Here is a 13,985-nt window from a genome sequence, read left to right as displayed (position 1 = left end):
CTGCCTTAATGCATGTGTGTATGCATAAAATTCATGGAATGGCAAATGAAGAAGAATTACATAACAAATTTTATTCTTTATGCAGAAGCATATGTATTCTGACTTCTAAGAACATAGAAGCACACACATAAAGAACACAAGTGAGGTTTAAAATTCACAACAGCTGTTTTGGCAGCATTTTATTGGTGCATACTTAGGTTACAGCATGGCAAAAAGCCCACCAGCATCAGATAAACAGGTAAGGCAAAAATAGATGACCAGTTCACCACCAGCTTTGGTGGAACAAGTCAAATGTTTGTTCCACTAAGGCTAGTGGTGAACTGGTCATCATCTGTTTCTGACTTGTTTATATGTTTAAATTTACCTAATGCTGCTGGGTTTTTTGCCATGCTGTAATCTAAGAAGACATCAATAAAATGCTGCTGAAACAGCTGTTGTGAATTTTCAACCCGGCTTGCATTCTTCTTTATACATACATACATGTGTGTATATATATATATATATATATATAGCTAGAAAGAGAGATGAAAATAAATAAGAAGAGCAGAGAGAGAGAGAAAGTGAAAGACAGACAGACAGACAAGCAACAGGTAGGCTGACAGACAGAGAATTATAAATATTTGTGGCCTGATATAATGTTAAGTTCGTAGTAAATATGATAACATTATTAGAATGGTCTGGAAGTTGTTTGAATTAACATATATTAGAGTTAAAGTTAAGACAGAAGGAGGGGGAGGAAGAGGAGAAGGATATGAAGAGGAGGAAACAACAGTGAGAGAGGGGAATGGAAGAGTAGCCTTGCGAAGAAAAAGAAGAAAATAGATGTAGAAGATGTAAGAAGGTAGAAAAAGAAAGAGAAATCAAGAAATAGAAACAAGAAAAAGTAAAGATATAAAAGAATAGAAATAAAAGAACTAGAAAAAAAAAAGAATGAAAATATGAAGAAAGTTTCAGACGAAGGAATCACAGCAAAAGCTCTGAATCTGAACAGCTGATGCTGTAAGGATGAGGGCTGGATGGAGGCTGAAGAGAACTCTAACCCTAAGCTGACCTTTGTGAGAAGAAAAATAAATTAGGTGGGAAAAGGATCTTACTTTTGACTTTTTGCTTGTCTCAGTTATTGGACTGTGGCCATGCTGGGGCACTACCTTGAAGGGTTTTGGTTGAACAAATCAACCCCAGTTACTTATTAATCTTTTTTTAAGCCTGGTACTTATTCTATCAGTCTCTCTTGCTGAACTGCTAAGTTACAGGGACATAAACAAACTATCACTGGTCGTCAAGCAATGGTAGAGGACAAAGACACACACAGATACATACACACACACACATATACATTTATATATATATATATATATGTCTGTATGTATGTATGTATGTATGTATGTATCTATCTATCTATCTATCTATATATATATATATATATATATATATATATATATATATATATACATATATATATATATATATATATATATATATATATATATATATATATATATATATGTTGAATGATGAAAATGAGTGCTCAACACTGCATTGGTAGATATAATTTCTTTATTTGTAAATTAAGGCTACCATTGGTTTCATGTTAAGAAAAGTAGGAAAATATCCTTGTGTCTTAACAATTTTTCAAGCTGGTCTCCGAAATCCACCTCACAAGGCTTTGGTCACCCAAGGGTACTTGGGTATTTAGCCAAGAGGCCACACAGTGGGACTGAACCTGGGACCATGTGAGTGGGAAACAAACTTCTTACCACACAGCCACGCCTGTACCTAATAATTACAGATACTAATTGAAGAATAAAATAGGTATCAGCTGAGTATCAGGGCTGATACAATCAACTTCCTTCTTCCATCAAAAACTGTGCCAAAATATGAAACCATAATAATAATAATAATAATAATAAAAGCACCATGGTTGACTTTGTCTTTCATCCTTTTAGAATCAATAAAATAAATACCAGTTACGTAGTAGGGTTGATGTAATCAACTTAGCACCTCCTCCAAAATTGCTGGCCTTGTGCCAAAATTTGAAACCATTATTATCATCATCATCATCATCATCATCATCATCATTATTATTACTAAGGCAGTGAGCTTGCAGCATCACCAATGCCACCACCACCACTCCCATCATCATCATCATTGTAGCTATCGTTTACTCCTTATTAAAATTCCTGTTCATTTAAAGCTGACAGATTTATTGCAAATGTTGGGGGTGGGTTGAGGGAGCCCATTGGTGAGGGTTTTGAGAAATTTGTTAGCAACAGGAACAAGACACTTTGCACGGGTGTGTGTCAACATGTGTACGCATCTGTGTGTGTGTGTGTATGCATGTATTTATGTGTGTATGCGTGCCTGTGTGTGTGTGTGTGCATGTATGTACAGGGCATTAGTTATGCATGTGTGTAAATGATATTCATAAGATGATTTCTCAACCGTGCCCCTCACTCTTTCTCTCCTGCCCCCTTCTCTCTTCCTTTCTCTTTCTCCTCTCTCTCCCCTTCTCTCTTTCTTTTTCTTCATATTTCCTCTTAAAGCCATTTCACAAATCACAAACTTTCTCTACCCCACCTTCCTCATCTCTCTCTCTTCCTTCCCCTCTCTTCTTCTCTCTCACTCTCTCCCTGCCTCAATTCTCCACCCCATGCCATGCACCCCCACTTAGTTCCACCACTCCTAACCCCACCCTCAAGCAAACCAGCCCCAGTCCAGTACCATCCCATCCCATTCTACCCCATTTCATCCCCCATAAACCAGCCAACAAGAATCTCGATGTCACCAAATCCCTGTGTTTTCTAAAAGATGTTCTCTCATAAAGACCCTTCCTTGGCATTCGGCAACAAATGCTTTCCCATCTGAAGCTTGCCTGACACAACATTGCACTGTGCATCATTCTTCGGTTTGTATTCTGCAGTGACATAGAATTCACACCAGACTACGGGATATGTACTAACACACACACACACTTAGATACATATGCAGATTGTATATATATATATATATATATATATATATATATATATATATATATATATATATATATATATATATATATATATATATACACATACATATATACATGTTTATATGTGTGTGTATATGTATGCATATACACAAAAACAAATATGTACATATATATTCATACATACACACACATATGTATATACAGAGAGAGAGAGAGAGAGGAACAGAGGGATGTATATATCATGTATATATCCACATGCATATATACATGTATGTATATGTATATATAATAGATAGATGGATGAATGAATGGATGGACATATATCTATATACTTTATGCATATGATACATATCCATGTACTCACACCTACACACATGCATATATATATGTGTGTGTGTGTGTGTGTGAATACACATCCTCTTTTAATTTCATGTATTTATAACAATAACAATTTTGAGGAGTGGATATCCAGATGGTTTGTGTCTTGAACCGTGTTAAATTAAGATGCATTTTACTGCATGAGGTTATGCTTGTATTAAATTACACGGCATTGCCCTGCATTTTACTGCATTATATTAAGCTACGTTGCATTGCACTCCACCAACACCATATTATACACTTGCGTTGTGTTGTATCTAATATATATACATGAAATTGTTTACACAGCAATAATTCAACATCTTGATATCTTCTCTCCTTACATACTTCTTTCTTAACCCAGATAAAACTATTGATTCCCTCATTTTTTTTCCCATGATGCACCTCTGTTAAATTATGACCCCATTTTTCCTCCTGTTTTCTCAACATACTCCTGACCGAAATTGTGACCTATTTTTTTTTTGCATAACCCATCATGCTTTTCGACATGCTTGTGACCTATATTCTTTCCTTTTTAATATTTTTCTTTACTCTAATGCACTTCATTAAAATTATGATCCACTTTTTCTTTATATATTTTCCGATTTCGCTCTTGATTGAAAACTGCAATCCACCTTGTTATAATTTTTTTCCCATCATGCAATGGACTAAAATTATGACCCATCTTCTTTTTCCCCATCATGCATCACTCTAAAATTATGACCCTTCTTATTTTATTTTTTTTTTTTGGCCCGTCATGCACCTGAGAACAATTATGACTCATATTTTTCCCATCATGCTCTTGGCTGAAATTATAATCCATCTTATTTGTATTCTCTCCCATCATGTACTGGACTAAAATTCCAACTCATTTTATATACTGTGTCTATCCAAGAAAGTAAACTTTTTAAAAAACTAATTTACAGCTTCCTTACAACTTCACCCTTTAGCATTTAAACCACTCGTATGTGGCCCAAATACTCTACAAGTTTTATGTTCAAACTAACCAAATTCAGCTTCTCACACCTACCATAAAATATCATTCTAAAAAGATACTTTGACATCACTGAAATCTTGAAACAGCAAGATAATGCCTATTGGTGATGCTTGTTGACCCAAAGTGAAATCAGTTTGAATCAAATGGCATCATGCGTGACAGAATAATCTAAAGGCTACAGAGTGTCACTCAAACCTACGTTCTGCATAAGAGTCCCTTTATTGTTGAGACACTAATCTCAGCTCTATTCTTCTCTAGTTTTAGATAATGAATAGTTCTTGTAAATTTGTTCCAGTCTCTCTATCATTTGAAATTGGTAACCTTTCAGGGGTGGATTTTTAGTTTGGGAACAATGGGTTGGATGGCTGGGGAACAAAAGTCATTTTAAGCTTTGTCAAAAAAAATCATGGATAAAAAGTGACACATGGGCATATTTCCAAGCACTGGAGGTGGTTTGTGTTCCCACCAGTTTTTATCATGGAACAAGTCCAGGCTTTTGCAAATTACCCAGTGAATATATTGTGCAGCTCTGTCATACCTGTAGAGATACTCTGTAGGCAAAAGAAGATTGCACATGGAGACAACATGATCAATGGCTTCATTTTGTTGTTGACATATACAACATGTTGGACTACTGCCATTCTTTAATATGTTGGCCTGGTAGTTTCTTGTAGGTAGGCATTGATCTTGGGCTGCTATGATAAACCCTTCTGTTTCTGATTTTAAGCCAGAAGACAGTAACGATTATTATCATTATTATTATAATTAATACATATTTTTGTTTTTTTTATATAGTTGCAATTATGACACAACATTTGAAGGCAAAACAGCATCTTCAGTTTGTGTTAACAGTCAGTGGTCAACAGAAACCCCCAAATGTTATGGTAAATAAAAACTCTCTTTTTCCTTCTTTTCTCCTCCTTCATAACAAGCAGAGAAGGTAACTCATTAGCAGAGTCATTATGGCAGTGAATAGATTACTTTGTGGCAATTGTCACTGTTTTCAGTGCTCTGAGTTCAAATCTTGTTGAGATCAACTTTGCCTCTCATCTATTTGGAGTTGATAAATAAGATACCAGTTTGTTCTTCTCTTTCTCCCTGTCTTTCTTTCTGTCTGTTCATCTGTCTCTCTTTCTGGAAGTAATTGGCAACGATCAGTTCTGGTGAGATATGGGTAATGGCAGTCGGAAAACAATATAAAACGCAATGCTGAAGACCTGTCAGGCATCAAGACAGGACTCCTATTTCTCCATCAAAAAGTTGAGAAGCTAAAAACATGTCATGTATCAAGACAATACTCTTCCTGAATCCACGAATGAGGACCTGAAGACACACCATATGTCAACAAGGCATCCCCTCTCATTCCATCAAAGAGTTGAAGACCTCAAGCAAGGCCATGAGAAGAAGAGCTGTCCAGTATTCATACAAAACATCTCACGGTTTTCGTTTACATACCTTTCTATGTTCTTAGTTCAAATTCTGTCCTGATCTCCTGTGTGTGTTTCAGCCTCTTTGTGAGGTTGATAAAATAAGCATTGAAGGTTTATATAGACTCAGTTATGTACTAGAACAATGATGATGATGATGACAATACTGATGGTGATGGCAGTGATGATGATGATGATAGTGATGATGACAATAACAACAACAACGATGGTCGTAATGATGATGACAATAACAGTGATGATGATAACGAAGGTGATGCTGACAGTGAAAGTGAGAGTGATGATGATGATGATGATGGTAGCGATGACTATAATAAAAATGATGTTAACGGTGATGGTGATGGTGATGGTTACAGTGATGATTACTGCAGCGATGATGAGAATGACAATGTTGACAACGGTGACCATGATGACAATGATGGTGATGATGATAATGATGACTTTTCTTCTTTTCACAGCTAAATGCACCGTTCCAGATGTCCGAGGGCTTAACATTTTCCAGCAAGACTTCCTGAATTTAATCAGGTTAAAGCCGTATGACACCATAAAACACAAAGCCACTGTCAATTACCATTGTGTACCTGGTTATAGGCCGTCAGTGCCAAAGTTATTGTCGTGTTACAATGGAACTTGGACTAAGGATATAAAATGTACTGAAGGTAAGAATACACCGTTCACTTTGCTTGTCTGTTATCATGCTTTTTTCTTTTTCTTGCCTTTTTGGGGATTCGCAGAAAGAATCATTAGAAGAGTTAGTCAAAATGTCTTACATTATTTCATCTAGTCCTCCATGTTCTGAGTTTGAATCTTACCAAAACCAAATTTGACTTTTATCCTTTTGATTCCATAAAAATATAATATCAGTCAAAAACTGATTGGGCTTGATTTGGTAACATAACCCATCACCAAATTCCTCCTCCATCTCCTTGTCTCCATCATTTCTTCTGCTTCTTTTTTTTTTCTATTTCATCTTCTATTTCTTTAAATTACAAAGCACATTATATCTGTCAAACATTAAAAGACGAAAAATAGGCAATTCCTTCTAAGTGTATTTTGAGTATATTTAAAAGTGCAGTTTAGATTAAATGGCAGTGTTTCAAAAGAATTTTTTGAAATTCCTTGCTTACGTTGAATATATCTATGTTCTCAAATATGCTGACTGACACTGTGGAATTTCCATGGATCCCACATGTCGTCATCATTACTGCTGCCATTGTCATTGTTATTAAGGCAAGTTAGCAGAATTGTTAGCATGCCAGCCAAAATTCTTAGCAGCATTTCATCCATCTTTACATTCTGAGTTCAAATTCTGCTGAGGTTGACTTTTGCCTTTCCTCCCTTCAGGGTCAATAAAATGAGAACCAGTTGCATACAGGGGTGATGTCATCAATTATCTCCCTCCCCCAAATTTCAGGCCTTGTGCCTATTGTAGAAAGAATTATCATCATCATCATCATCATCATCATCATCATCATCATCATCATATTATTATTATTATTATTATTATTATTATTATTATTATTATTATTATTATTATTATTCATGCAATTTTACTTTTTAAATCTTACTTTTTATTAATTTTTTATTGTTTATCAGGGGAAGGAAGGGAAGAAGTGCCCCAGACCTGTAGCTTCCTAATTTTATTTTCAGGAACTTCTGTGTCTGGTGGAAGGGATACAGGAACAAGGATATTCTCAATCTAGAGACCTTGGCTGGATTCTTGTAATGGTTAAATTCTATTAAAGACATCCAAATGCTAGGTGGAGTGGGGTGGGGTGAGGGCTGTTGAACTGAGAAAAGAAGTCTGTTATCCAAACAATTTTAGAACACAAACACTGAGAGCAAAGGCCACAAGATCAAGGTTGACCTTGGTAGAATTTGAACCTTTACCCCAACCCATTAAAAAAAATTGTTATTGTTTCACCCTGAGTGACCATTATTTCTGAAATAGAGAAACAGAATGAATGACTAGAAGTAAGGAGCATATACTTAAAGTTAGTGCTTAATTAAATCTCAATGTTCATTATTTATGTACTAATGAGAGAGGAAGGAACCACTCTTGCCTTTCTGACGTCTTGAAATAAATAATTGAAAACATACTAATGCTCTTAAGGATACTAAACCATTTTGGGGTTTTCTTTCATATATATCCTCTCTCTCTCTCTCTCTCTCTCTCTATATATATATATATATATATATATATATAAAATTTAGATTCAAGGTGAATATGGTACTTAAGTTTAAGCACCAGAATTAAATATGGTATTATCCATACAATTTCAAAATAAGGTGATTAGAATCAAGCAACAAAGACACCCAAAGTTAATGCAGTATGACCGTTTCATGTGACTCCATTTATTTAAGCAATGTGAACATTACATCAAATATAAAATGCCGACCACTCCAAGAGTGTAGTGGGTGCTTTTACATGCCACCGGTACGAGGGCCAGTCAGGCGGTACTGGCAACGCCCATGCTTGAATGGTGCTTTTTACATGCCACCAGCACAGAAGCCAGTCCAGCAGCACTGGCAATGACCTCACTCGAATGTTTTTTCACATGCCACCGGCACAAGTGCAAGCAGGGCTACGTTGGTAATGATCATGCTCAAATGGTGCTGTTTACGTGCCACCGGCACAGAAGCTAGACAGCTGCTCTGGCAATGATCATGCTCGGATGGTACAGTTAGCGCTCCACTGGCATGGGTACCAGTCATCGAATTTGGTTCAATTACGATTTCGATTTCACTGGCCCCAACACGTCTTTGCAAGCAGAGTTTAGTGTCCAATGAAGGAAAATTTGGCATGGGAGTCGTCGAATTTGGTTCGATTTCGATTTCACTTGCCTCAAGAAACATATACATACATACATATGTATATATATATATATATATATATATATATATATATATATGTGTGTGTGTATCTATGTCTATCTATATATATATATATATCTATTTAGCTAGATAGATAGATGGATATAGATATAGATATAGCTTGACGCATTTCATACGTAATGCTTGCGTACTCCAAGATAAAACCGAGTGACCATATTCATAACAATGAGGTACTAACAAAATGCAACATATCAAGCATTGTTGTCATTGTGGTTTTGTGGTTTTGTGCCATGAAGCAAAGCAAGCCTTGCCGTCCACTCAAGCAAACTGAGTCCTCAACTCTCGTTCCATTTACCTAAATGTTTGCAAGGCACCAGCAGGCCTCAAGAGATGCATTCGTGTCCACAAAACATGATTAACGCATCATTTTACTGAACCCTCATTTGTTGTTCACGGCAAGAGAATCCATCACACACACACAAGTTTGTGTGTGTGAATCTGCTGAAAAACCCATAGAATTCCTCAGCATTGTCTTTGTGTCTCTTACAAATATACCTGCATACACACACACTCAAACACGCACATACATATATACACATACACTCTTACATATACACACACACATTTGCACAAGCATGCATATTCATATATACATTCATACTCACATACATGAATACACATAACACCATTCACACACACACACACACACACACACACACTCACAAGCAGATGTAAAGGCATGCTGTCATACACACATACACACAAGCATATACACATAATTACATGAAATAGAGTCTGTATTTGGGTGTGTTTGTATGTATTATGTGTGTGTGTGTGTGTATGTGTGTGTATCCAGACTTGCAGAAATGCACGTATGCATTGGCTCACTACACACACACACACACACACATGCAAACACTCACACACACACAAACTAATATCTAGATCATATGTAAAATTTTACAGTAGCCAGTCTCTCACTTAAAAACATACACACACACTTAAATATGAATACAGACACATATACAGATACTCTTCAATATACACATACATTTAAATATACACCCACGAATTACACATACTTAAACGTAAGCATAAACTTACAGGCACACATTTAAATATACACACATATGCATTTGAATATCGACACATTTAAATACACGCTCATTTATACACATACATATACACACTTAATATATATATGTACACAAATATTTAAATAAATATATATGCACATACATATACAAACTTAATATGCATAAACACAAACATATGTACTCATACACATGCACTTTTGTATACATACAGACACCCACACACACAAATACATTTAAATATACATATACACAAACATGTATGCGCACACACTTAACTATACACACACTCATATAAATAAACATATAGACACAGATATATATATATATATATATATATATATATATATATATATAGCTACCCACAATAAATTACAAGCACAAGCTTAAATATTTGTACCCACCCACAAAAATATACATACACAAAAATATACATACACTACACACACACACACACACACACACACATGTACACACATAAATATGCATACTCACACATATACTTTGAATATACATATATACACAAACATACATATACATGCACAGATATACATATACAAACATATATATATATATATACTCACATACACACACACACACACATAGATACACATATACATACACACACATAAATCTACATACACACATGCACATATATATATATATAAATACATATATACAAATCTACACACACACACACACATAAATCTACGTAAACACTCTCCAAGAATCTACAAAATCTGGGAATGTTTTGGTGCTGCCTCCTTCACCATTATTCCTCGACAATGCTAACAGTTCACACAAGAATTTCTTTGTTGATTGTTGTAAGTCTTTGAGACACTGAGCAAAATCAGAAACTGGGTGCCATCTAGTCACCCCCACTCCAACCTGGCTCCCTCACACACACACACACACATGACATGCCTACATGATTACTTGATGCCACTGTTGATGCTGTTGTTGTTGCTGTGAAGTGTGGTGGTGGTAGTGGTGGTGGTAGTGGTGGTGGTGGTAGCAATGGTAGTGGTGTTGGTGGTGATGGTGAAGTGACAGAAAATATTAAAGTGCTAAAGTTTCAAGCCTTACAAACTGATAATAGTAAATCCACCCACCCACATGTATGAATGTAGTATGTATGCATAGGTGCAGGCATGGCTGTGTGGTAAGAAGCTTGTCTCCTAACCACATGGTTCCAGGTTCAGTCCCACTGTGTGGCACCTTAGGCATGTGTCTTCTACTCTAGCCTCGGGCTGGTTAAAGCTATGTGAGTGGATTTGGTAGATGGAAACTGAAAGAAGCCTGTTGTGTGTGTGTGCGTGTGTGTATGTATGTATGTATATATTTATGTGTATGTGTCTTTGTTTCTATGTTTGTTCCCACACCATTGCTTGACAACCAATATTGGGGTGTTTACATCTCCAGAACTTAGCAGTTTGGCAAAAGATATTGATAGAATAAGTACAACGCTTACAAAAAATTAGTCCTGGGGTTCATTTCTTCGACTAAAAAACCTTTTGAGGTAGTGCTCCAGCATGGCCACAGTCAAATGACTGAAGCAAGTATTATATATATGTATGGGAGTATGTATGTAGTGGTTGATGTAAGAAGTTTGCCTCCTAATCACATGGTTCTGGGATCAGTCCCACTGCATGACATCTTGGGCAGCAAGTGTCTTCTACTATAGACTATGGCCAACCAAAGACTTAGGAGTGGATTTGGCAGACAGAAAGCGAAAGAAGCTTCTTGTGTGTGTGTGTGTGTGTGTATAAAGATATATATATATATATAAATATATATCAAACAATGATGATATATATATATATATATATATGCATATGCATATATAGGGAGAATTGACAAAAAAACAAGAGATGAAGGCAGATGGTGTAGAAAACAAACAGATGTATTAGTATAACACTCGGGAATTGAAAAAGTCCTTAATGTTTCAAGCCTATGTTCTTCCACAGAAAGGAACACAGAAAGAAACAAGGAGAAAAAAAATGTGTGTAGTGGTTAGCGATATGTATGTATATATACATATATATATATATATATATATATATATATATATATATATATATATATATAGGGGAAGAATTCACAAAAGAAACAAAAAACAAAGACAGGTGGTGTAGAAAACAAACAGATGTATTAGTATAACGCTCAGGAATAGAAAAAGTCCTTAATGTTTCGAGCCTACGCTCTTCCACAGAAAGGAACGCAGAAAGAAACAAGGAGAAAGAAAAAATGTGTGTAGTGGTTAGCGATATGTATGTATATATATATATATATATATATATAGGGGGGGGGGGGGGAATTCACAATAGAAACAAAAGACAAAGACAGGTGGTGTAGAAAACAAACAGATGTATTAGTATAACGCTCAGGAATAGAAAAAGTCCTTAATGTTTCGAGCCTACGCTTTTCCACAGAAAGGAACACAGAAAGAAACAAGGAGAGAGAAAAAATGTGTGTAGTGGTTAGCGATATGTATGTATATATACATATATATATATATATATATATATATATATATATATATATATATATATATATATATATATATATATATATATATATATAGGGGAAGAATTCACAAAAGAAACAAAAGACAAAGACAGGTGGTGTAGAAAACAAACAGATGTATTAGTATAACACTCAGGAATAGAAAAAGTCCTTAATGTTTCGAGCCAACGCACTTCCACAAAAAGGAACATAGAAAGAAACAAGCAGAGAAAAAAAAATGTGTGTAGTGGTTAGTGATATATATGTATATATACACACACACATATATATATATATATATATATATATATATATATATATATATATATATATATATATATATATAGGGGAAGAATTCACAAAAGAAACAAAAAACAAAGACAGGTGGTGTAGAAAACAAACAGATGTATTAGTATAACACTCAGGAATAGAAAAAGTCCTTAATGTTTCGAGCCTACGCTCTTCCACAGAAAGGAACGCAGAAAGAAACAAGGAGAAAGAAAAAATGTGTGTAGTGGTTAGCGATATGTATGTATGTATATATATATATATATATATATATATATATATATATATATATATATATATATATATATATATATATATATATAGGGGGGGGGGAATTCACAATAGAAACAAAAGACAAAGACAGGTGGTGTAGAAAACAAACAGATGTATTAGTATAACGCTCAGGAATAGAAAAAGTCCTTAATGCTTCGAGCCTACGCTTTTCCACAGAAAGGAACACAGAAAGAAACAAGGAGAGAGAAAAAATGTGTGTAGTGGTTAGCGATATGTATGTATGTATACAACAAGCTTCATTCAGTTTCCATCTACCAAATCCACTCACAAGGCTTTGGTTGGCTTGAGGCTATAGTAGAAGACACTTGCCCAAGGTGCCACACAGTGGGACTGAACCTGGAGCCATATGCTTGGGAACCAAAATTCTTACCTTCCAACCACTCCTGTGCTTCTTCTTTGATTCCATTTTAACTTTGTTTCTTGTATTTTCTTTGCAGACAATTCCTCACTTTGCGAGGAGCCTCTGACCCCTGTCAATGGCCTTATGACACTCGAGACCACACCAGACGATCCTAACCGAATTGAACCAGGAACTCATGCTATATATTCTTGTAAACCTGGGTATTCTCTACATGGGAAAAAAAGAATAATATGTGGTGACAATGGCAGATGGGAAGGTGATACCCCCAGGTGTATGTTCTTCTACCCAGGTAACATTCTAGAATGCCTAGCAACAAATAGTTGTAGGTTTTAATTGAATGGGCCCCTAATTATTATTTATATTTTTTGGCAATCCCTATTTTTTTTTAAAAAAGAAAACAAGCATCATCATCCCCACCTCTCCTCTTCCCTGCCCCTGTTTGGTTTGTTTCTTTTATTTATTTTTTTAATCAATTTGTTGACTTGTTAATCCCAAGAATGAAAGTGAATTTACCAAAATTAAGCTTCTAACAAGTATTTCAGTGCTTTGTTAAGAAAAAACATGGTATGTTGTTAAAAGTCCAGACTAAACAGTTTACAAGTTTTTATATTTTATTTTTTGATATTTTATTTTTAGTTTGAGTTAAAAGCCTATCATGTTATTCTATCATTCTGTTATTCTTGTTTCAGTTGTTGAATTGTTGTGTGGCTATGCTGGAGCACTACCTACAGGGATATTTTAGGAGATTAAATTGACTGACTGAACCCCACCCCACCCCCATGACAGCTCTGTATTTATTTTTTTATCTTTAGATCACATACTTATGCAGTTGGTGTTT

General features: G+C 35.3%; 1 protein-coding gene across 1 annotated transcript in view; it reads left to right on the top strand.

Moving 5' to 3' along the window:
• LOC106867297 (sushi, von Willebrand factor type A, EGF and pentraxin domain-containing protein 1) overlaps positions 1 to 13,985 on the top strand; it is a 57,483-nt gene that overhangs the window by 33,657 nt on the left and 9,841 nt on the right. Inside the window, exons 11-13 of the mRNA XM_014912138.3 lie at positions 5,121 to 5,209; positions 6,229 to 6,429; positions 13,224 to 13,436. Of these exons, the coding sequence (XP_014767624.1) occupies positions 5,121 to 5,209; positions 6,229 to 6,429; positions 13,224 to 13,436 (503 nt within the window). The remainder of the gene's footprint in view (positions 1 to 5,120; positions 5,210 to 6,228; positions 6,430 to 13,223; positions 13,437 to 13,985) is intronic.

The sequence above is a fragment of the Octopus bimaculoides genome, chromosome 21, assembly GCF_046866305.1.
Source record: "Octopus bimaculoides isolate indiv1 chromosome 21, ASM4686630v1, whole genome shotgun sequence".
Classification (NCBI taxonomy): Eukaryota; Metazoa; Mollusca; class Cephalopoda; order Octopoda; family Octopodidae; genus Octopus; species Octopus bimaculoides.
This window is presented reverse-complemented; position numbering and strand designations above follow the sequence as displayed.